The sequence below is a fragment of the Vicugna pacos genome, unplaced genomic scaffold (genome assembly GCF_048564905.1).
Source record: "Vicugna pacos unplaced genomic scaffold, VicPac4 scaffold_20, whole genome shotgun sequence".
NCBI classification, from domain to species: domain Eukaryota; kingdom Metazoa; phylum Chordata; class Mammalia; order Artiodactyla; family Camelidae; genus Vicugna; species Vicugna pacos.
In genome coordinates this window covers 26487570-26512583 of record NW_027328741.1, presented here as the reverse complement: position 1 = coordinate 26512583, position 25014 = coordinate 26487570, and the positions used below count along the sequence as shown (strand labels likewise).

The following is a 25014-nucleotide window of genomic DNA, read 5'->3' as shown; positions in this document are numbered from 1 at the left end:
GCCACGACAGCCTTCCCAAAGCACAAATTTGATTACATCAACCCCACTTCAAACAGTTCAGAGGCTCCCTGGTAGAGTTCTAGCCCCACCCCAGACCCTGCTTGCCCAGCCTCATCTCAGTACATAGGTCCCCAGTGACCTCAGGAGCCCCCTGACCTGCTCCTACTTCCCACTTGCCTCCAGGTTCATTTTGACTGTTTCCCAAGGAAGCCTTCCCTCCCTCCAACCTCCACAATTTGTTCCTCTCTTCCTAGAACATTCTAGGCTAAGTCAACTTCTGACAATGCTAAGCTCTCAAGAAGCAAATACATTTTGCTTATTTATGTGGCTACACTCTCTCTCCCCTAGACTCACTGAAGTGCACGTGTTATGAATAAATGAATGACGGGTTGGATCTCAAAGGGACAGACATACCTGCTCTCGCCCGTCCCGACCCTTTTGTCTGTAGTATATCAGAAGCAAAACCAGAAGTACCTTTCCTGAGGGTCACATCTGTTGACACCCTTCACTGCCTACTGTGTCAGTTCTAGTAAAACTCAACTTCTTCCAAAGCCCTACACCCCGGACTCTCTCCAGTGTCCTCCCCAGCAGGGGCTCCCTCCACCCTGGACCGCACAGGGCACTCTCCCCGGGTCCCCACGCCAAAAGCCTCCAGGCCTCTGCCCGGGCTGCACCTGCGACCTGAGCCACATTCTTGACTCCTTCTCTTGGCTGACTCTTACTCTGTCCTCACAACTGAATGTACAGCCCATTTCTTCCAGGAAGTCCTCTCTGATAATGTCCTTTAGGTCTTGACTGGGCTCTATCTATAGCAGCAGTACATGGTGACCAACTGGGTGTTTGCCCGCTCCTTTGAGACCACGAACACTTGGGAACCACGTGGGAAGGTGTGAGAGATTACAAGACAGGTGCGGGAAGCAAAAAGCAGAAATCACAGCCCAAGTCCCAAATTCAAGGATACTTTCTCAGAAAAAAGTATAAACTATTTCACACGTGTGCAATTTGGCTACTATTTTTGTGGCTTGTGGACAGCAAGAACTTGGTGTTCTAGCCCAAAACCCAGGTTACATGCAAAGAAATGTATATATTCTTATCCAAAGGAAACCAGAGCTGCTCAAAAACAGTTTTCAGTTAGAACTGAAAGGAAATTTGATAAAGGCAATCTCTCTCTCTCTCTTCTTTCTTTTCTGGAATCATATAATTTTAGAAGTATTTGCGTGACTAACAGACGTCTACAGCCCGTGATTCTGCACTGAAGTGTTTGGGGCTTAGGAAGCCCAGATTACATTCACTCTGTAAATGCAATCACACCAACACACTGATAGGTGCCGTGAGTGGTGGAGCTGATGTTCCAAAGCAGGCAACCTTATTCGGTAAGAGAACTATAAATAGAAAGTAAGAAATGCAATGTCCTGTACTCAATTTCATTTGCTATATGGGCCATTAACTGATAGTATATTTTGACTAATGAAACCCAAAAATAAATTGTCAACGTCGATTTTCTTCATCTGACCGTTTTATGCTAACATCAGATATTAAACTCTCACTCCATATGGAAAGCTCAGGCCTATGCTGCAGCACAGTTACATCCCGAGGAAGAAAGCCGACCAAGGGAGAACTGGAGAGTTTCCCTTCAGAAGCTGCAAAGTCTGGTTTTGCACCTGTACACCATTTGCAACCACGTCATCATCAAAGGAGTTAGACGTTACCTCTCTGGGGCGAAAATCACTGCGTGCTTCAGAACCATCAAAGAATGCTGAGCTTTGTGAAACAGTCCAGAGGCGCTTAAATCATACTTTTTCTGAAAGGCTCCAAATCTGACCCACTTCACCATTCCAGGTATAACAGGGAAGTACAGGAAACAGTAGAGAGAACATGCCCTTGAATTCTGACAAGGCCCTGCTTGAATCCTGCTACAGCATTTACTAGTCGCTAAATGGACCAATTTTAACCCCTCTGAGAAGGCTTCCCAATCCCCAAAAGGGGGCTGTCAGCACCCACCTGGGAGGCATGGATGTGAATGCAACACGCAAGTAGGGCGGCCGACTGGTACCTGACACGGGGCCTGGCTAGTTTCCCTCCGCTGCCCTTTTCCCCCTTTAAACTTGCACTGTTCCCCCGGTAACGATCAAGCCCCCGGAACAGACTGCCCGTATCTTCTGTGTATCCCTGGATACATGCCTTACCCTTAGGAGGCCAGAAAAACAACTGCCTCCTCCCAAGTCACTAACAATGTTCTTAAGAGTCTGGGTATTTTTAACTCTATTTTTCAGGGAGACTATTCCAGAATTTTGCAAGCACCATTCTCCAGGTTGGCTCCCCTCCCAGTGCCCATCCCTTCTCACCTCAGATCCTCTGTCTGACTGCCTTCTGTTCATGGGAAAGAGAGTCCGGTAAGGTGGGGCTCCCTAGACCTCCCTCCCTCCCTCACAGGTGATTGTGACTAACTTCTCCCCATTCCTCACTGCAACTCTAGCATCTGAGGAGTCTACCCTCCCGTACCCTGCAGACTCTGCACCTTCCCAAGACGCACACATGGCCACGACCCTCCCTTCAGATTTCTTCCTGGCTGGCCCTGCCCAGCCCCTGGCCCCTTAAGGATAACTGGCATTGCTTTGAAAATGGGAAACGCCACTGACTGACACACCAAAGCTGTATGGTCTGGGCTTTCCTCCAACCAAGACACAGCCCTGCCCCCCCTCAGCCTCAGTCTGCAGCTCTCGAGATGATCTAATTCACATGCAAGGCTGTGAACACCAGCTAAGAATGACGACTCCCAACGTGTATCTCTAGTCCGGCTCCTTCACATGAGCCCCAGGCTCATCGACCCGAGTGCCTCTTTGAAGTCCTAATTTGGATGACAAATGGCATCTTAAAAATGCCTCATGTCCACCATTTACTCTAGAATTCCATTCCTGGCAGGTATCTCCCAGACTCCCCATTTTAGTAACAGCCCCAGCACCCACCGAGGTGTCTGAGGTCACATTCAATTTCCACTGTTCCCTCCCCCAGGCCCTGCCCTGGAATCAGTCCTGTTATTTCCATCAATAAGCCCATCTCAACTGTAGTTCTGTAGGGACCATGGCCGGAAACACACAAGCTCACAGCATGGTGCACTAACAGTCCTCCGTAGGGTGCTCCCTGGAGGGGGAGGCATCTCCTGCCGCTGTTCACCTCAGAAGGCAGTGGATTCTCACACAGGATGTCCAGGAGAAGGGACTCAAGGTTCTCCCATGGTCTGAGCTTTGAAGGGCCCGAGGTCTGGGGGAGCTCCTAATTAGCAGACACACTTGCCAATGAGCAGATGAGGATGGGGGAACCCACGCAAGGCTGTTATCACTTCAACTCATGGGCTCTCAGGAGCCACGGGAAAGGCCTGTGTCCAGTGTACAGCCCAGCCATCACAGATCCCAGCCTGCATTTGCCAACCCGGACAGCCTAGATTCCATCTACTTGCGACACTTGCTTCTGTTCTGTTCCCCACCCAGAATGTGATGGACTCATTCAGATATTCTGGCCTGTCTCAAGTGAGACAAATTCAGTGAAAAATGAAGTGTCCACATTTGGACCAGAGCATGAAAGGAGAAACAAGGCCTCATGGTCAGCATGATGGTGGTGGCCAAACCCTTCCACCGGGTGAGATGAACCATGGTGAGGGTGAGAATCCAGGGTCCTAGGTCGGCCAAATCATCTTCCTTCATGGTTGTCTGGGGTGTTGGAGACTGACTACCACAAACTAACGACACGGCTGTCAGTGGTGGATGTCAGCTGCAACAGAAACGGATTCAACTCTTTACTGCCAACATGGGTTAAAAGTAAAGGCCGGGGCAGGGAGGTCTGCACGGCTGCTGAGGCAAACCACAGACCCAGCTCTGAATGCCCACTGGCTGGAGCAGAGAGGAAGCTACGGCCCTTTTAGCTGTCCCTGTGTCCAACAGATCCAGGTGAGCCAGCTACTTAGGAGAAGGTCATGTTGTCCTGATACCCAGAAAAACCAGCCTCGTAAAGGGAACAAATAGTGTCATGGATTTTAGACCCAATTCTGCCCCTTTATGAAGGCAAAGTAAAGTAAATGGCACGGGGAAGTTGAATGCAAAAAAAAAAAATTAAAGAACCAAACGGTGACTGCTTCCTCCAACAGCGTCCCCTACAGCTGTCACCTCCATGGCGGCCACTTCCTCACCAGTGACCGCCGGCCAGGAAGCGCCATCACACACGTCACACAGCGACAGCCAGGAACCGCGTGCCGAGCACGTTTGTGTAAAAGCAGGAATCGAGCAAAATGCTGCAGAGTTTGACCTTACAAGTTTAAATACTCCATGAAAAGAATCCCTGAGCAGCCGACAAATTCAATTCGCATCTTACTTCTTCAAAACAATCAAACAAATTTAATAAGGGCGCATTTGTCACCAAATAAAAGGAGGACCAAACATGTTCCTCAAAAGCAAGGATTTCAACAGGTATCAAACACCAGTGGGTGATGGGCTAACAAAGCAAATATTCCAAAAAATTAGAAAATAAAAAATGACTAAGATAATAGATGGATCAAAACAGCTGTTAAGTTGTTGCTTTTTAAAGTGATGGAGACTGTACGGAGGGCAATCTGGCTATTTCCAATGCAGGGTGTGCACAGCCCACATTTTCAGATGCAACAACATGCTCACTGGGCAGTACAAGTGAAAAAGGAGTAAAGAAAAAGGAAAAGAGGAACAAGAGAAAATTAGAATCACACAAGAACAAAAATGATTTTGACTGCATGTACAAGAATTTATGTGAGTGTGTGAGGCCAGGGACACGGGGATGGTGAGGCCCAACCTCACCTCCTGCTCAAGGGAAAGCAGGGGCCTGAGGGGAGCGGCGCTGCCGGGGGACCACAACGTGTTCAGCTCCCCTAACCAAAATTCGACCTACAAGCGTCTAGGCAGATTTTGAGCTACAAATTGTTGTCGCATTTCAGTCTGGACCGTTTTACTCACTTCCACCAAGAGTAGCAGGAGAGAATGAGGCTCTGCTCCTGCACCAAAGCATTGTTTAAAAAATTAATGGCTGTGGAATAGTAAAAGAAACAATGGAGTAAAAGTGACTGGAGGAGAATGTGCTTGACCCTAGCTCACTGGCCGCGTTATCTCAATGACGTTCAGATGCTGGCTGAGCCCTTATGGTACCACAATAGACAGACCCACAAGGAGGCAGGTTTAATGCGCTGAACCACTGTGGGCTAAGTACACATCCGGCTACTCCGCCAAGTCCCAAGGGCAGACTTCAAAAGGCAAAAACAAGCTGGCATTCTCTGGTGGGTCTGCAGACTCAGAGACAAGCATTTGTTGAGCAAAAATGTCACCAGTGCCTCCTATGACAAAAGAAGTGGCACTGGCGTGGGGGCTGGGGCAGGGCTCTAGGCTTCCACTGCTCACTCACCACTCTGTCCAGGGGGAGAAGGTGGTCCCTGCTTAGGTTTCGCTGATGCACCTACCTTGACTAATGTCTGGGGCCTCAGCAGGAGTTGACAGGTGAGGTGAACAGAGCCAGACTCTGTGTAGCACGGTGCTGGGAGCTATGCCCTCAGCAGTGCCCAGGCTCCTAAACATGTCAACTCATCTCCAAGAAGCAGATGGGGAGTGCGGGCATGTAGATCACAGGGCCCTGTGAGGACAAGTACAGATCATGGCCACGACATGCCTCTCCTCTTCCTTAAGCCATAGAGGTATTTCCGGGGAGGAACAGAAATTTCATCCAGAGCCTGCTAGGTGGGCTCTCGCAGGTGGGACTAGTGTCCCCTGTGCTTCTCACTCACAAGGCTGGTCTAGACATTCTTTTTATTAATTCTCTAGAATCTTCTCCTCCAACTTACCAACAACCAGAAAGTAGGATCTGATCTTAGGTAAGTTCAAGAATCACAGAGCACCACCTCCAAAGCGGGCCCGGTAGCACATGCCAGGTCTTCTGACCGCCACCTTTGGGACCACCATGAGCCCTCTCCAGACTCAAGGACCGAGGCCGTAGGCCGGGGGGACACAGCTTCCCTCACTCACCCCAGCAAAGGGGGACCACGTCTCGGCAAAGGCATCTCACCCTCTTCAGCCCGAGGGACAACACGATAGATATATGGGGAAACAGAGCAGAAGGTGGGGGGTAGGCAGCCCAGAAGAGCTCATCTGTACTTCCGAGGCAAAGTGGGGCCATTGACTTAATCACAGGGACAAAGTGAGAATGAACATTTCCCTGCTCTGTCCCATACACCGTGATACGCCTTTCCCTGCATAAGGAATTCATTAGGAAGTCCCTGGCGGTGTTTCTGATGTCCTAACTTGGCATGGTGGCTGTCGGGCAGGAAGAGACGGCCTGAGCTGAAAAGGTGCTGGGCCTGGGAGGCAGGTGACAGCGGCTCTAGCCGCAGCTCAACCAGCGCCTCGTTCTGCCTCTCGGGGCTCAGCATCTCATCTATAAGCAAAGGGATGAGACTGTCCCAGGACAGGCTGCCCAACAGAAATGAAATGAGAGCCATGTAAAGAAAGTTTCCCAGTTGCCACGTTTAAAATTTGAAACAAAGAAACAAACCAACAAACAAAAAACAAATACTAGAATGTGATTTTAAGAACAGATCTTACTTAATCTACTGTATGTAAAATACTATTATTTTGACATGTAATCAATATAGGAAGTAAAGAGATAGTTTATGTACTTTTACTAGAGAAGCCTCAGCGTCTGATGTGCATTTGACCTACAGCACATCTCAGCTGAGTCCAGCCTCCTCCCCAGTGCTCCTAGCATCAGTGGCTTTGGCTACTTTATTGGACAGCAACACCAGGGGTCCCACCATGGTCCTGGCTGTAAAGCGGGAGTAAGTGTCCACACTAACCCTAAAAGGATCTCTCTGAAATAAAGGCGGATTCACTTTGAAATGTCTGGAAACCGGCGGGCTGCACCTCCCTCCCCCCTTGGCTACAAGATTGACTTCTTCCTTGCTGATCCCTTTCTGGATGTAGGGAAGCAATCCAGCACACAGCCAAGGTGGACTGGCTTCCAGGTAAACTTACCTGCTGTCTGTGTCCAGTCCCATGAAGTCCTCCTTCTCAAACGGGATGCAGGGGAGGGGGATCTTGTCCCCAGAATTCTTGGGGCCACCATCCAGCCACTTGGACTTGAGCAAGATGAAGAGTGACTCAGTGAAGTCCTCGATCCTCTTCTCCACCACCCTGCAGTACTCTTAGATTGAAGGCAACGTCGGTGCGCCTCTGCTCGGCTACCTCCCCATGCTGCACAAAGACAAATAGCTGAGAGTCATTAAGCGATGTGCCATACAGCTCCTCTGCATGTGGAGCTTCTCGAAGGCCTTGGCAGAGAGACATTCGGTAATGGTGACAAGGCCCACGACCTTGGGGTGTTTCTGGAAGACGCTCCACCGATTCTCGGGCACATAGCGGTGCCTGTAGTGGATACAGAGTGTCCACTGGGAGCCACAAGGGCTGATATGGCTCACCGAGGTGAGTAGCTGATAGATGCAAAAGAAATTCTCCTCTGAGATGATCTCTATGGATTGGACCACAACGGGACGAGTCTGGTGGTCCTCAGCACACTGCACGTAGTCAGGGATGCTCATGTTGCAGGCCCTGCCGAGAGGGGAGAGGAGATCGAGGTACATTCTCTGCTGTGTGCTACAGGCCCATCTGGGTTGCGGTGACCTGGTGTGTACCAGCCAGAAGACAAAGGAAGCCAAAGCAAATCCAAGGGTACAGTTTGTCCTCAGAGTCTGCATATGGCTACTGTAGCTCGATCACATTACCCAGCTTTTGGTCTAGGCTTCCTGCCTCTGCAGAGAAAGGTCATTTCTTATTTTCTATTTCCAAGCACCTAGCAAGGCCCTGATGCAAAGTCACTGCTCAAAAATGCTGAATAAAGAAATGAACAAAGGAAATGCTTCCCCAACCCCCTTCAGCAGAATATAAAGAAAAGGACCACAGTAGGATCAAAAGATCTGGATTCCTATTCAATTTATTTGAACCCCTAAGCTTCATAATAATGGATAAGAAAACTTGCCTTGGGGTAGAGGGTACTGTTCATTGGTAGAGCATATGCTTAGCATGTACGAGGTCCTGGGTTCAAACCCCAGTACCTCATTTTAAAAATGAAACAAGTAAATACACCTAATTACCCAACTGAAAAAGTATTTTTTAATTCAAAAGTCAAAAAACACCTTGCAATTGACACAACATTGTAAACTTGACTATACTTCAATTAAAAAAAAAAGCCTTGCCTTACAAGAATATATCTGGATTACGGATGTTTGAAAATTTAAAATGCATAGGGTACCACCTGCATAAAAGGAGGTGACTGTACACATGTTCTATCCCTCCTTTATGAGTTATACTTCCTTTGGGGGGGTTATAACCTCTCAGAGCTAATTTTCTCAGATTAAAATATATAAACATTACCTGATTCTCAGTACTGCTGAAGAATCAGATAACTCTATGAAAGCATCTGACCCACAGAGTTTTCTCAATAAATGTTTGTTGAATGAATGAATAAACAAGCAAAGTGAATGCTGCTCCCTGCCACAAACCATCATAATGGTACTGCCTGGAAATCCCAAGCCCACGTTCACCCGACTCTGCATTAACAATGTGGGTGACCTGGACAGGCCTGTGTGCTTCTCGAAGCCCCAGTTTAATCGTGAATAGAAATAAGGGCAATAACAAACCTCAAATTGTTAGTGAGTCAGTAATGAATTGTACCCCAACACTGCAAGATGGAACCATTAAGAAAACTGGGCAAAGAGTCCATAGGCCCTCTCCATATAATCTCTTACTACCACATGGGAATCTACATTACATCTCAAAATTAAAAGTCTAATATTTTAAAGAGGTTATCGAGGTTAGGTGAGCTCACTGTCTCAAATAAGGAACACACAGTACAAATAGGACAATGCCCAGCTCATGAGATACACTCAGTTAACATTCCCACTGAGCCCACTAGTCCCTCCAACTTCATAGCAAGAGGATGGGTCCTCGTGGCAACAGGCCACAGCACCTGAAGCTAACAAAGCTAATGGTGTCCACTTAAAAGAGCCCCTGTCACCACCCTTGTTCTAATTTTCTATTTGTAATTTTTTTCTTTTCATTAAATTGGAACTCCAAATTGCATAGAATTCTTACCAGATATCATGATGGCAGCCCTTCAAAACCTGACCACAGAGATCATGATGGCAGCCCTTCTTGGTGAAACAATAAAATGAAAAGCCATTTCCACAAGAACTCTGTGTAAATCTACTAGGGAACTTCATCCTGGACTGAGGAAGAGGACTGGGGAGTAGGGGGTAAACTGGGACACGGAGAAATATGGGCCACCTGTCACACAATGGACTTTAGACTCACCCTCACCCTCCAGGAACGTCTAAATACACACAGACAGAGTGCTATGGACAAGAATTTTTTTTAAACAAATCCCTGAATCCCTAGCAGATCTTGTTTCTACCGAGACACAAATGTCTTATTTGTATAATGTTTCACAGAAGCCTTAAAATATTATCACCCCAACTTGACACATCAAGAAACTGAGGTAGAGAAGTTTATCACATTCTACAAGATTAGAGAGAGGCCACGTCAGACACCGTATTTAAATCCAAGTCCCTGCTCCGTTGCTCACACTAGAAAGTGTGACATACTGCCCCTTTCCTGCCCTCTCCCTGCAATAAATCTCTGAAGAGACTTTTCTGTGTCACCTGCAATCAAAATCACATCAATTTTTCACAAAGAGCTATGTCACTCCTTGGAGGACATACCAAAATCTAAAGGGTTGGGTTGAGAGGAGATATTTGCATTTTCTGTTTCTCAAAGGAAACATGGCTTTAAAAGAAACTGAAAAGTATTTATCTAGTCTAAGCGCTCATTGTGCACAGAAAGAAACGGAGGCTCAGAGGAGAAGAGGAAAGGGCGTTATTAACAAATATTGCCTCAGTGCAGCACCAAGCCAGCCCTGGGCACTTCTTGGGGAGGATCTGGAAGGCCCAGGAGAATGAGTGTTAGAAAATAGAAAGAGAAGAAGAATATAAGGCCCCGTCTCTACACCACCATACCATGAATTTCCACCAAATTACCCAGAATGGGTGCAGCCAATATTAAGGTTGTCTAAACAGGTTATTGAAACCTGGAATTCTCAACCATAGTGGAAATTCCAGCATTTACTGTGCTTTTTTCCCAGTTCAATCATCAATTCAGTGGGCACTCTGTACCAGGGACTACACGAGACCTGGAGTTCTCCCAAATAAAGATCTCTATTACCACGTGTGCAAACCACATAAAGGCCACCAGAAGAAAAGCGCCCACAGATAAGATGGAATTACTGAAACTGAAAGCAGCCAAAGAGCATATATTACTAGGAAAAATGGTGCTCCTATAAATGGACTCATGGACATAGAAAGCAAACTGTATTTAGCAGGCAGGAAAGGAGGGATTAACAGATACAAATTAGTAAATATAAAATAAATGACAAGGACCTGCTATATAACACAGGGAACTATATTCAATTTCTTGTAATGAGTTATACTAAAAACAATCTAAAACATATATATACATATGCATATGTTTATAACTGAATCTCTGCTGTACACCTGAAACTAACATTGTAAATTGACTACACTTAAATAAAAAATAATTTAAAAAATAAGTAAAAATAAAAGCAACGCCATTAAGAAAAAATAAAAGAACACTCTAATCCCCTTAGCTGTAGGTGGTGGAGAATTCTGGTTGCAAACACCAAGTCCACTGGATCACTCCAGCAATGGCTGTCACTCTTTCTGACCATCAGAGAGTCACTTGTTTCACTGAGGTTTCTTTTCTCTTCTGTGAAAGGCTACAGCTGCAACTAACGATGTATAGAATCTCATCATTCACAAGCCCAACAAGTAGAGAGGACTTCCCATGGGCCAGGCTCTGGACAGAGGAAAATATAGGGTCCGAAATATATTCATGGGTAGAAGAAGTTTGTGCCATAAAGACGTTAATTCTTCCTGTTTTGATAGACAGATTCATTGCAATTCTGATTAGAATTCCTACCAGATTTTTCTTGGAATGTAACAAGTGAATTTATGGTCAAGATTAGCCAAGAAATTTCTTTAGAACCACCACTTTGGAGGGGTGGATAGGTCATTAATTTCCACTGCTCTTTCTGAAGTGATAAAAACGTTCTGGAATAATAATGGTTGCACAACTGTGAATATGCTAAAAGCTGCTGAATTGTACCATTTAAATGGATGGAATTCATGGTGTGTGAACTATATCACAATAACGCTGTTATATGAAAAAATATTTCTTGACAAATATTTTTCTTTTTATACCACTAGTCTGTCCCACAATTTAAGAAAAACAAAAAACCAATACAAACCAAACTGTGCCAGGAGTTCTTTAGGACTGCAATATCCCTGGGTCTCCAAGGCCTCTGGTGATGCTGTTCCTGTTAACACACACTAGCTGGGCTGGGCTAGTTAGGGACTGTAACTGTCTTTTTAAAATCGACGGTCACACGTTTCACCCTTGGAGAGGGAAGGAAGGAGGATATCACAGCTTCATGCCTTCAGCTCATTTTTAACAGAACCAAGCCCTGCTTTCACCACTGTTAATCCCTCTCACTATAAAAACACGTGACATCAACAAGCACCGCCATCATAACACCTGAAAGTGTTCAAGGTACTTACCTGCGGCAGAAACACTGAGGGAGGAGACAGAAGCTTGCTCAGCACTGATGCTCCCTTTTCCCGACTCCACCAGGTGAAGCTGGGCGCTACAGCCAGAGGCTCTCAGCCCGGGGAGCAGCACACACGCCACTGAGCTGGTCCTGAGGGAGGGTGAAAGGGAAAGGAGGGCAGCCCTATGGGGGAGGGAAAGGGGGGTGCGGGCTGCAGCCCCGCTCGGAGGGCAGCCCCAGCACCAGCATAAGCAGCCCGCTCCCGTCCAGGTCCGCAGACCACGCCCGCCCGGGAAACAGCCCGCCCATTGGTGGGGACGGGCAGGCGGCCGAGGAGAGGAAGCCCGGGAGGAGAGGACTCGCGGGCGGGAGAGGGGAAGGGGACGCCAGCCGTGGACTGAGGGGATCCCGGCTGCGTGAGAGGTGGCAGGCGCACACCTGGACCTGGACAGCTGTGGCCGGGGCGCCGGGGCAGGTGGTGCTGTCAGAAGGGTCTGGCCAGAGAAATTCAGCTGAACACGGGCTGACTGGCGCCCTTGGGGGCTGTGAAAGGCGGATCACCCTCCCGAAGCCGCCTGAACCCTTTCCCGGGAGCCCCCCACCTTGCACTTCCACAGCCAGAAGCCCCGGCCCCAGGCAGGAACCAAAGGCCTAACTGGCGACAGAGTTGAGAAGCATTTGGGGCCAATCCCCGGCTCGGACATGGAGCTTCGAACCAGCGGACCACCAGGCACCGACAGCGCATGCGCAGGAGGGACATGGATCCTCTCTGGATTCTGTGAGAGAAGGTGGGACAGCGAGGGAGGGAGAAGATGGGAGCGGGTGGAGAAGAGGGGAAAAGTGGAGGGATACAGATGGACAGGAAGAGCAGAGAAGGGATGGGTCTGGATAGGGGAGTGTCGTAGCGGAGTTGGAGAGAAAAAGCTTTACCTCTAGGGCACCCTGAGATGGCAGACCTACCTCTGTACCCTTCTGTAACCGTTCAAGTCCCGCAGCTCATGTTTTACCTCCCTGATCCAGCCCTCCATCAGATGCTTCTGCAGAAACACTACGGGGATCACACCCGTTGCCCCCATGCGGAGCTGGGTTTTCTGTTGCTCTGAGAACCAAGCACCCGCAGGTGTTGTCGCTCAGAACTTCCTTGGGAAGAGCACATATTCCCCTTTTACACGCTGGGAAACAGGCAGGAAGGATCACTGCCTTAGCTCCACTGTCCCAGGTGTTGGGCTGGGGGGAGTGGTGTGGTACAAGATCAGAGCCCCAGACAGAGCAGACTGCCTGAGTGTTGGTGCATAGTCCCCATCCCTCCTGGGTAAACCATACCCCACCCTAGTGGAAACATCAAGGGCTCACAGTGGTTTCCTGGGGGTGGGAGAGCTGTCCTCATGTGAAGGAAAAGTCCAGCTGGGCTAACAAGCTAAGTCACAAATCTAAGTGTGATAAATGTCGGTTTACTGATCTAAGTTCTGCTGGGCTATCTCGTAAATCTGAAGTTTAGTGTCAGTTTATTGGGCTAACAACCTAGCTCGTAATTCCAAGCTCAACAAGTGTCAGTAACGTGATCTATTACAAATTGATAAGCTCCAGTGTACTGATTCCTTGCTTTTGGTTCTTTAAGTCTTACTGGCTAATATCCCCTTACTTGTATTGAAGTATTTAAAACCTCATGTGCACGTCTTGGAGGTGCTCAGAACTTCGGAGGAGAAACCCCTCTGAGCCCGCCGGCATAATAATTCTGAGTACTTCAGCACTCCGATTGGTGCTTGTTTCTTGGCTGGCCTGTTTCCATAACACTCAGCTCCAGTGCCCAGCTTTCTAGGTAGATAGGAGTGTTACCAAGTCCAAATTCCTTCTCCTCAGTGCAGGACAGGCCAATAAGTTTGGAAACCAGATGTTGAGGCTTGGAATAGCAAGTTTCTGTAGACCTAGTTGGCAAACTAATGCTCTGGAAAACCATCTCCCCAAGTCACAATTCAGGCTCCGTTCCTACGCGCTTGGTTGTTGCAAACTTCTTAGTGTAGGAATTCCTTCTTGTTAGAATCCTTTGTTCTTACAGCTATCTGCGTGGGTCAGATCCCTGTAAATCTCCAACAAAACAAACGTTATTTTCTATTCTGCAATTTGCTATCTTTTAATGAATGAAAAAGTGTTAAATATCCTTAAAGGTCAGAGCTTCAGAATAAGCTCTCCTGTGTATTTCAGGCTCTAGGCAACAATTTTTTACAAGCAAGATGAAGCCTAGGAGACAGAGCATAGGGTTAAATTCAAAGGAACAAATCTAATATGGAGTCAGATTTGTTCTGTTCTATTACCCGGGCAGAAGCCACTTGAGGATTTAAACCTCTTTAAGTTAAAAATAACTAAAATTTTAAAGGAATTTACATACATAGGTGGGAATGTGCAAAGCATATCTGGAAAAGCACCCAAAAGATAGTAAACAGTGGCATCTCCAGACAGGGCTGAAAGAACAGAGGATGAGGGAAAACTACTTTCACTTGTGTATTTTTGTGCTCTGTTTGAGTTTTTTTTTTAACCATTTGCTTGCATTTCTTTTTCAGTTAAAATAATGTGTAATGGAGCAAAGGAGTAACTACCTTAGCAAATACAGCAGCCATGGAATCACTAAGTCATCACTTTTGATTTAAGCCAGAAAGCATTTATTGACTCTCTCCAATGTGCTCAGTCCTGTTTTAAGACTTCTTTTATAATAATAATAATTATTATATATATAATAATAATTATAATTATTATTATTATTATTATACTATTATTATTTCTAGTACTATTACTATTACTATTATTACTATTATTTTATGAAATAATAACATGGTATACCTCACCCCTGCCCATGGCTGGTGGAAAACCAACTGAGTTTTTCTTGAGTTGTTTTCCAAGGAGTAGAGATGAGTTTATAAACAGAACACATCTTCAGGGCAAAACAGGCAGTGTGCATTACCAGCAGGCCAGACAGCAATGAAGGGTTTTCAATAGAGGCGCCCAGAAGCTGAGAGAGAAAGCCTCCAGGACACTACAAAAAGCTGCCCAAACTGCCTTCTCCATGGTACTACTGAAATAGGAAAGAACAAATGTGACTCCATATTTGATCTGTTTCTTTGAGTTTAACAAAGCCAAGTTAATATGCTCCGGTCTTTTCATGGGTTATGATGTCACAGAGGAAACGGACAGGTCAACAAGGAACCACTCTGCCGTGATCACGGAGCCGGGGAAAGGGACGGGCTGCAAGATGTATGAAGCAGCCGCAACTGTGCCCGTGCTTCTAGGCAGGTATCCAAAATCGCCTCGACAAGGTGTCAAACATTTGTGCCCATGTCCTCATCAACAGACATGTATTAAAGACAAATGGAAACATATAAAAGGCCAATCAATACCCTTGCTGGGTACACCGTCCAAAGAACAAAGTCTCAGTTTGACAACTGGCCATCTCGGTTCCATGGGATTCATTCTTGGAGAACCTTAAAAACCACTCTTCTGTCCTCAAGAATTGCTGCATATTTGTCCTATCTTTGGCTCAGGGATGCAGCATGTTCAAGTGAACTTTAATGTCTGCACAGATTTGACTGTCTTTCTCCAGGTTCATTTGTCCATTCCAATGAGGCCTGAGCTAAGTCCATCCTCTGTAAGATCTATTCCCTCCAGTGACAGCTCATTGAGCCTGCAATTAAAAGCCAAGTGAACAAGACTGTCCTCAGCTAAAAATTTCACCCACCCTTCACTGTTTTCTTAATCTCCTCTCCTGGCTAATTGCAACAGACTAACACCTCCCTCCACCAAGATTACCAACTATGTCATTTTGTCTCCCCAAAGAGAAAGTAAGGTCCATAATAGAGGAGACAACTACATAGTCACCTCTGAATTCGTAGCATATAGAAATGTTAATAAATAGAACTATGATCATGGCTTCTTTCCTTTAAAACCTTTCTGGTTATTTGAATGAGACCTTGGAAGGGAGGTGTTTGCTGTCCAGTATCTTGATCCACAAGACTCTGGAGGCCTTTTTCAGAATGGCTGTTCACTGATTCATTCAAAACACAACTTATCAATCAAGGAGTAGCTGTGCTTTTCTGCCAGGTGTTTGTGGTAACTCTAATGCCAGAACAACTTTAAACTATATCCTTACTTTGGATTTGTTATTTTTCCCCTCTTCCAACAAAATTGACTTTCCTTACTTTCTTGCCTTGAGGAATTTTTTTTTTTCCTATTTCACCCTTTAGTAAACCAAGATCCTCAGGATGGGCTTGGCCCATAATATGATCCCCCATCCAACTCCTAGTGTCAGAGGCCTGGGGCTCACATCCTGCCCTCCTGTCAAGGCAACTGAAAATCAGTTCAGGATCAAACCAGCACCCCAGGGATTCTAAGGCTCGCATATCTCCCAGAAACCCTGCTTTCTCATTTGTCTTGGCTTCTGAGAATTTCCCCTCACTTTCTTGACAATTAGTTGTGCAGCTTGAAAGATGAGGAAGGAAGGTTATATTTCTTAATCAGCATTTTAAGGAACTTGTGTAATGAAAGTTTTCACGAGTTTCTAGAACCCTCCATTGCCGAGATAGAAAACACACTAGACATTTTCTAAATTTAGCTCCCATGTGCATTTTTTCTTTGTTTTTGTTTTCTTAACTGTTAACAGACATTTTTAATTAAAAAAAAATAAGGCCCCAAAAAGGATAGAACACTGAAGGGGCAATCAAAATTAAAGGGCAAAGACAGAAAAATGATAACTACTCTACAAAGTTAATATAATACATACACTATGTATCAGATCAGCAATTCTCAGTAACAGCTAATTGAAACATGACCATGAGGTAAAATTTCTCTCCTGTCAGGACATGGCCAACAGAAAATACAATTAAACCAACAAACTAATATCCTAAGTCTGGCGAGGTACAGAAGGCTACAAGCTAAATGTGTCTTCTTCTGGAAAAGAGGAAGACACACCAGCTCTTTTCTGTGGAGCCTGAGCCCACGGGAGGACGGTGAAGTGAGCTCTGTAAGTACCCAATTAGCAAACTGAGTGATGAATAAATAGACGTGAGCTTTGATGTCAGAGGTGATACTACTATTCATTTGTCCTGTAAAGTATGACTTCCGTTCAGTGATCAATACTTCGGTGTCCTCAGGAGTTGACATTATGGGAAAATGCACAGCCTGGGCCCAGACTTCCTCTTTCAGCTCGTGACACTGCACTTAGATGTCACAAGGGCACCTCCAACTCCACCTGCAAAGAGCTGACTTCACGGTGCTCCTCCAATAGCCGTCCTGCCCAGGGCCTCTGGTCCGGGGCTAAGTTCTCCGTGCCTCTCCCAACTCAGACCCATCACTCACAGATGTGAATGGACCCCTCCTTCAGGGCCCAGATATCCTCAGACACCGAGTCCCACCACCCACACCTGACCTACCAGATACTCACTGTCACTCACTCAGCACTGACACTGTGCTGGGACCATGCTGCACACTGCAAACGTTATCTCACTGGATCTCCACAACAGTCCTGGGAATTGGGTACATCACTGCTTCAATTGATTAGATAAATTGTTTCACTTCCTTGAGTGCGTCATTCAAACTGACACGGCTACTGAGCCACAAGACTGGGCCTGAAAACAACTTGAAAATTGAACACTGCTACACCTCGCAGCCACCCTACTCTGACTCATCACATCACCTCCTGCCAAGCCTTCTAAATGTTTCCAAGCATTCTACAAGACAAAAGTGAACTACGAGAGCACCCCACTCTCCAACATAAAATCTGTCAATGATGGTCCACTGCCCTTAGGAGAAAGCCCCACCGGGCCTGAGCACAGCCCAACGGCCCAGCATCCGCGTTCCCTGCGCGGCCGCACCGCCTCACCCACCACGCAGCTCTACACGTGCCTTCTCTAGGACAGGGATGCTGACTCCGCACAACCCAGGGCTTGTCTCACTTGAACAATGATCACCTTCTTCAGTGTTCATCTTCTTCTTTGCTGACCCTCAGAAAAATGTTTTCTCATGATGAATCAATATCTTTTTCCTTATAACTTCCCATCATTGATAATGAGCTCCCCCAAAAGAGAGAAGACCTAATTGTCTGTCTCCTTATCTGTAAAGTGAGATTAACAAGGAAATATGTGAGGTTTTATGAGAAATAATATTCATGTGAGGCTGAGGGACAATTCCATCATACAATAAGCACTCAATATGTGCTTAATTAATATTAATAAGATTATATTGCATTCCAGCAACCTTCAATCAATTTTTAATGACTTTGTCCAACAGACTACTGACAAACTGTTGGACGAACCACTTTGAGCAGATCAGCACAAGCGTACTGGGATAGGTAAGCGCTGACTCCAGTTGCAGCTGCAGCCACCCAGCACTATGGGGTGGGGGCAGTTTGCTCAAGCTCTTACATGTTGCTTGAGCATTTAGTTGTCGTTATTGATTAAAGACAGGTGTTCTTTAGTCAAAGCCCCTGAAACATAAATCTTCAAAGATTGATGCAAATTAGGTTTCAAGAACAACACTCTCATTAGAAATTATTTGAAAATCATAGTCTTGGCTACTCCGCACATCAAAAGGGCATGTTCTTAATGTATCTGACTAAATACACCGAAAGGGTTGTTTAAAAGAAATTACGATGAAGCCATCCTGAATAAGCTCCAGTATCATCTGCACAAAGCCCCACCCAAGGGTCTCATTTCACATTTCCACATAGGTGTTCAGGTAGCTTAACTTGGGTCTTGGTTTCTTATAACACGGGGTGGGGAATTGTTGTGGATAGATTTAAGTAGCAAATATATAACTAGGGTAATTGCTGTTAAGGAATTCTAGAAATAAGAAGATTGATATATAGTCCCACCCATAAGAAACTCAGCATTTCCAATTACAGCAGCATTAAAAATAAAATGAGAGATACATTTAACAAAAATTTACAAGATTTGTACATTGAACTTTTTGAAGTATCACCAAAATAAATTTTAAAAGATCTACATATATGGAAGACATCCCATTTCCATGGAATGATAGACAGTATTATTAAAAATATTAAGACTCCTCAAAATGATCCACATATACAGTGGAATCCCTATCAAAATTCCAGCTGACTTCTTTGCAAAAATTGAAAAACTGATCCCAAAATTAATATGGACGTGCAAGGGGCCCAGGATAGCCAAAACAACCTTGCAAAAGAAGAGTAAAGTTGGAGGACTCACTTTAAAAGGTACTAAAATGCTATAGTAATAAGTCAGTATGATGCTGGCATAAGTTTGGATAAATAAATCTATGAGACACAATAAAAACCCAGGGGGAAAAACTTACATTTACAGACAGTTTTCCACTAGGGGGCCAAAAACACCCCATTGAAAGAATAGTCTATTCAACAAATTGTGCAGGGACAGCTGGGTGTCTGCAGGCAAAAGAATCAATCTGGAATCTGAACACCCATATTTTATATAACAAATAAAAATTAAAACAAAGTAGATCACAGACAGAAATGTAAAAATTAAACCTATAAACTTTCTAAAAGAAGACACAGTATAAATCTTTGTGGTCCTAGGATAGGCTTTGGTTTCCTGGATACAATACCAAGAGCACAAGTGATAGAAGAAAAAAGCAGATAAACTGGACTTCATCAAAATTAAAACCCTTTTCTTACAAAGGACATCATCAAGAAAGTGAAATGACAGGGGAAATGGGTATCTCAAGTCAGAGAGTGCTTGCTTAGCAAGAAAAATAAAATAAATCATTACATCTAACTACCTCCCCTGTAAAGAAATTGTTTTAATGTTTAAAAAAATATAGTGAAAGACAATGTGCAGAATAGAAGAACAATTTTGCAAAACATGTATCTAATAAGAGAGTAGCATCCAGGATATATAACGAATTCTTACAACTGAACAATACAATAAAACAGACCCAATTTTTAAATTTACCACGAATTTAGATACATATACAAATGGCCAATAAGCATATGAAAAGATGCTCAACATCACTAGACAAATCAAAATCAAAATGAGATCTCATTTTACACCCACTAGGATGGTTATTACCAAATCACGGACAATAACAAATGTCGTTCAGGAGGCAGAGAAACCTCATATGCGGCCAGGGGAAAGGGACAATTGTGCAACTTCTTTGGAGAAGCCTGGTATTTCCTCAAAAGCTTAGAGTTATATGGCTCAGCAATTCCACTCCTATATGTAGAGTCATCCCTCAATACCCTTGGGGGGTTGGTTTCAGGAACCCCACACCCTGGATACCATAATCCAAGGACGTTCGAGTCCCTTTACAATCAGCCATCTGGATCCATGTAGTGGAAACTACAGATATGGAGGGCCAACTGTACAGCCAACAGAATGAAAACATATTCTCATAAAAATTTCACATCAATATTCATAGCAGTATCATTCAGAGTAGCCAAAAGTTACTAACAATATCCATCCATCAATGAACGGATAAACAAATTTACCAAGAATAGGCCCACAAACTTTTGGTCATTGAAACTTTGACAAAGGAGGTGAGAACATACAATGGAGTAAAGACAGCCTCTTCAGCAAATGGTGCAGGGAAAACTGCACAGCTGCATGTAAATCAATGAAGTTAGACTACTCCCTCACAGCATACACAAAAATGAATTCAAAATGTGTTAAAGAATTAAACATATAGACAAGGCACTATAAACCTCTTAGAAGCAACCATAGGCAAAACATGTGACATACATCTCAGCAATGTTTTCCTAGAGCAGTCTACTCAAGCAATAGAAAAACAACCAAAAATATACAAGAGGGATCTAATTAAACTTACAAACTTTTGCACAGCTAAGGAAACAGTAAGCAAAACAAAAAGACAACCAACCTATGGAATGGGAGAAAATATTTGCAATAAATGAAACTGCTAGGGGCTTAATTCCCAGAATATGTAAACAGCTTTTACACTTAATAAGAAAGAAAAACAAACAATTCAATTCAAAAAATGGCAGAAGTCCTAAAGAAACATTTCTCCAATGAAGACGCACAAATGGCCAGTAGGCACATGAAAAAATGTTCTATATCATTCTCAGAGAAATGCAAATCAAAACTGCAATCAAATATCACCTCTCACCAGTCAGAATAGCCATCATTGAGAAGTTCACAGACAATAAATACTGGAGAGGCTGCGGAGAATTGGGAACCCTCCTACACTGTGGTGGGAATGCAGTTTGGTGGAGCCATTGTGGAAAAATGTATAGAAGTTCCTCAAAAGACAAAACCTTGACCTCCCAGATGACCCAGCAATCCCACTCCTGGGCATATATCCAGAAGGAACCCTAATTAAAAAAGACACCTACACCCCAATGTTCACAGCAGCACTATTTACAATAGCAAGACATGGAAACAACCGAAATGTCCACTGACAGATGGCTGGATAAAGAGGTTGTAGCATATTTGTCCAATAGACTACTATTCAGCCATAAAATAATAATAAAATAATGCCATTTGCAGCAACATCAATGGACATGGAGACTGTCATTCTAAGTGAAGTAAGCCAGAAAGAGAAAGGAAAATACCACATGAGATTGCTGACATGTGGAATCTAAAAAAAAAAAAAGAAAGAAACAAAAAAATAAACTTATCTACAGAACAGAAACAGACACAGAGTCACAGAAAACAAACTGTGGTTACCAGAGGGGGGAGGGTGTGGGAAGGAATAAATTGGGAGTTCAAGATTTGCAGTTACTGAGTATGTAAAGAATAAACAGCAAGTTGATACTGTATAGCACAGGAGAATATATTTAATATCTTATAGTAACTTATGTTTAAAAACAGTATGAAAATGAATGCAGGTATGTTCCTTTTTAACTGAAGTCTTGTGCTGTAGACAAGAAACTGACACAACATTATAAACTGACTAGACTTCAATGAAAATATTTTTAAATAGACTAAAACCAAAAAAAATGGAAAAGGATATTATCAAACAAAAAGAATAAAGTACTGATTCAGGCTACAATATGGATGAACCTTGAAATTTTATGCTAAAATAAGCCAGACACAGAAAGCCAAATAGTGCCCTATAAGGTGAACAGTATCTAAGCGTTTATTGTACTACTGTAAATTTTCCAGAGGTTTGAAATCTATCAATATCAAAATAAAATGTATTATGCATTAAAAACGCTTCCTCACAGGAGGGCTTTAATTATTAAATGCAGAAACGCATATAAAGCTCTTGGAAAAACAATTTGCACGTCCACACACAGTCACTGCTGTCACTGCCACTCAGAGGGTGGTGACAGCGCTGATGAGAGCTGCCTCCACTCGCTCCCCTGCAGAAAGGAGTGAAGGCCTGAGCTCTGACAGGCAGGGTGAGCGTGAACCTGAGTCATACACAGCCACGTTCCAGACTCTGCGTTACCCAACTTTCTTATACAAACTGCAACATGTAATGTAAACACGCTAGAGGGATGTATCTTACAACACAGGGAATACAGACAATGTTTTACAGTAACTATAAATGGAGCATCTATTGTACACCTGAAACTAATATCATATTTTAAATCAGCTATATTTTTATGAAAAATTAAAAAATATTTTTAAAATGCTATCACTTTAATATTCAATTCGGTTTTTAAGTTACTACTAAACAGCTCAGAATGTATAAAAGCATTTAATTGTGCTGTTTGCTTACATATTTATTTACATTCAGCCTCTTGCTAAAAGAGAATTTAAACAATTCTGTTAAACACAGCTTAACAACCATAACAACAAAAAGGCAAAACTGAGAGTGAAGAGAAAATGGAGATTCAATACTTAAATGAAACCAGGGGGAGATAAACTCATAAAAATGGATTCCATGAAGTCAGGGCAAGTGTTAAAGGCCGACTACAAATTCAGCTGTAAGATTCTTGGCAGCTAAAGCAAAAAGAAAATGATGAAGGGGCGGGTGGTAGAGCATGTGCTTAGCGTGCACGGGGTCCTGGGTTCAAGCCCCAGGGCCTCCACTAACAGATAAATACATCTAATTACCTCCCCCACAAAAGAACCCCAAAGAAAAGATAAAGAGAATTTTCTTTCCCAAAAAACCCTGATTTTAAATTTGGGTTAAATACTTAAAAAAAGATTAAAAGAAAAATAAAAAATATAAGTGACACTGTGAAGGAAAACCCCAGCTGGGCTAACAAGCTAAGTCACAAATCAAAGTGTGATAAGTGTCGGTTTACTGATCTAAGTTTTGCTGAGCTACCTGGTTAACCTGAAGTTTAGTGTCAGTTTAATGGGCTAATAAGCTAACACGTAAATCCAAGGACAACAATTGTCAGTAACGGGATCTGTTCCAAATTGATAAGCTTCAGTGTACTGATTCCTTGCTTTTTGTTGTTTGAGCCTTATTGGCTAATAGCCCCATACTTGTAATTAACCCTATAAAACCTCATGTGCACGTCTTGGAGGTGCTCAGAGCTTTGGAAATGAAGCCCCTCTGAGCGTGCCAGTGTAATATATCTCAGTACTACAACCTTGTGAGTTATACTTGTTTCTTGGCTTGCCTGTTGTTTCTATAACAACACAAGCGATAATGCCCGTGAGATAAATCTGCGGAGGTTGCTGTCAGGTCCCCATGTCTCACGTAGGAAAATCTGAAACATTTTTCTTACCATTCAGGGTCATCATAAGCCCACCTCACACCTCCCACCTTTAAATGCAGGAGCACAGGTAGGGCCCGACCTTTGCTGTCTCTGTGTCATCACAGTGAGACAGGATGGAAGGGGGAAGAGCACAGCCATTCAAGGAAGGCCACAGCAATTAACATCAAAATGTTAAAGGATTCAACCCCCAATAGGCCTTGAGGCTCAGGATGAAGAGATTTAACTTCTAGCAGATCTTGAGCTTCAGTAAACATCCATTGTAATAGTAACTTGGTGAATAACATGCCCCAGGCAACATGGCAGTCCCAATGCTAGCCACAAAAGGTCAAAGGGTGGGAAATGGCCAACTCCCTGGGAATCCTAGCCCCTTGCCCTAAGGCTGGTCCTTCTACTTATTAGCATATGAAACCACCAAGCCCAAGAAAACAAGCAACACAGCGCCACCTCGCGGTCACCACTCTCTCTCCCTCTTTGGGGAAGGCCCACAATGTGTGGAGTGTGTACCTACTTCTAATATGAGCATCAAACCCCCACACCTCGTGAAGTTTCTCTTGCCTATCAATGTATCTCTGAATAAATCTACCTTTACTCAACACTGGCTTGCTCTTGAATTCTTTACTGCATGAAGTTAAGGAACAAAATCTGGTGGGGCACATCCCAGGGGCTCAATGAAAGCCTGGGACACAGCCCTTCTCATGCCCAACGTTTTTTATTCTTGTATCAACAGGACTGGGCTGTGAAGGGAGGTCTGAGGCCCCAGCTAAGGGACAGAAGCAGCCTCCAGGGCTCCAATTGGTGGGCAGTCTCTCCCCCAGCATGGGTCTTGGGGTCTGCCCGGTTCTCTGTGTTTCTCTGTTGTGCTGACTCCCCAGACATACAGCGTACTCCTAGGCTTGTCCCCACAAAACCCTTCTCTCCAAAATACAAGCACATCATGTCACAATCCTCTTGTTCAACAAGGAAATGTTCAGCCCACTTTTTTTCCTCCCCAATAAAGTACCCAACTGTCCTCGCTCCCATCACACCACTATTTTCTTTGTGAGAACTCTGCACTCGCCACACCCCATCCTGAACACAGGTGCCTTACTGGCTGTGATTGAGATGTTTCTTTCTCACACAGCAAGCGTCCTTTCACTTTCCCCTTGTTACATTAAAAAAGCATTTCCTGAGTCACTCACCCCTCTGATTCTGAACTAACAAAGTACTGAGTTTGCAGTCACTATATGCATACATCCCAGTTTTGGCTAGGTTTCCATCACAAGATCTTCATTAAGGAGCTGCATCAAGAAGTTTAAAGAGGCTATTCTTACATCTGAGTGGAGGAGCCTGCAAAAAATTTGAATGGCTTTGAAGAGAGAGTTAACCAGGGACAAAGAAGTTGCAGGTCCTAGTCAAAAGTGTCATGAGGCAAAATGTTCTCCCAAGACTCAGTGTGGCTTATGAACACGGAGTCGGCGGGGAGGAGGTGACAGGCAGTGAGTAGGGTGAGTGATACAGGTTACGCTCCCCCAGCTGGGGAAGAAAAGGTTTTTTCCAGTTTTCCAAACAATTTCTTACTACCTTTTTCTATTATTGTCACATACTATTTCCAACGAATTAAGCATATCAATGTCAGTCATTTGGGCCACTTGGGAGAAGCTACACGATGCCATTCACAGGGCTGGGACATGACAGCCACACCAGTCTAGATTGAAAGAACAGTCGGGGTATTTGCAAGGTAATCA

The 25014-nt window shown here is 44.4% G+C and overlaps 1 protein-coding gene across 1 annotated transcript in view; it reads right to left on the bottom strand.

Annotated features, from left to right (window-relative positions):
• LOC140694222 (uncharacterized) overlaps positions 1-25014 on the bottom strand; it is a 151923-nt gene that overhangs the window by 79209 nt on the left and 47700 nt on the right. The window contains exons 12-14 of the mRNA XM_072957591.1: positions 12282-12455; positions 11690-11829; positions 7038-7256 (exon numbers count right to left, since the gene is read on the bottom strand). Of these exons, the coding sequence (XP_072813692.1) occupies positions 7038-7256; positions 11690-11829; positions 12282-12455 (533 nt within the window). The remainder of the gene's footprint in view (positions 1-7037; positions 7257-11689; positions 11830-12281; positions 12456-25014) is intronic.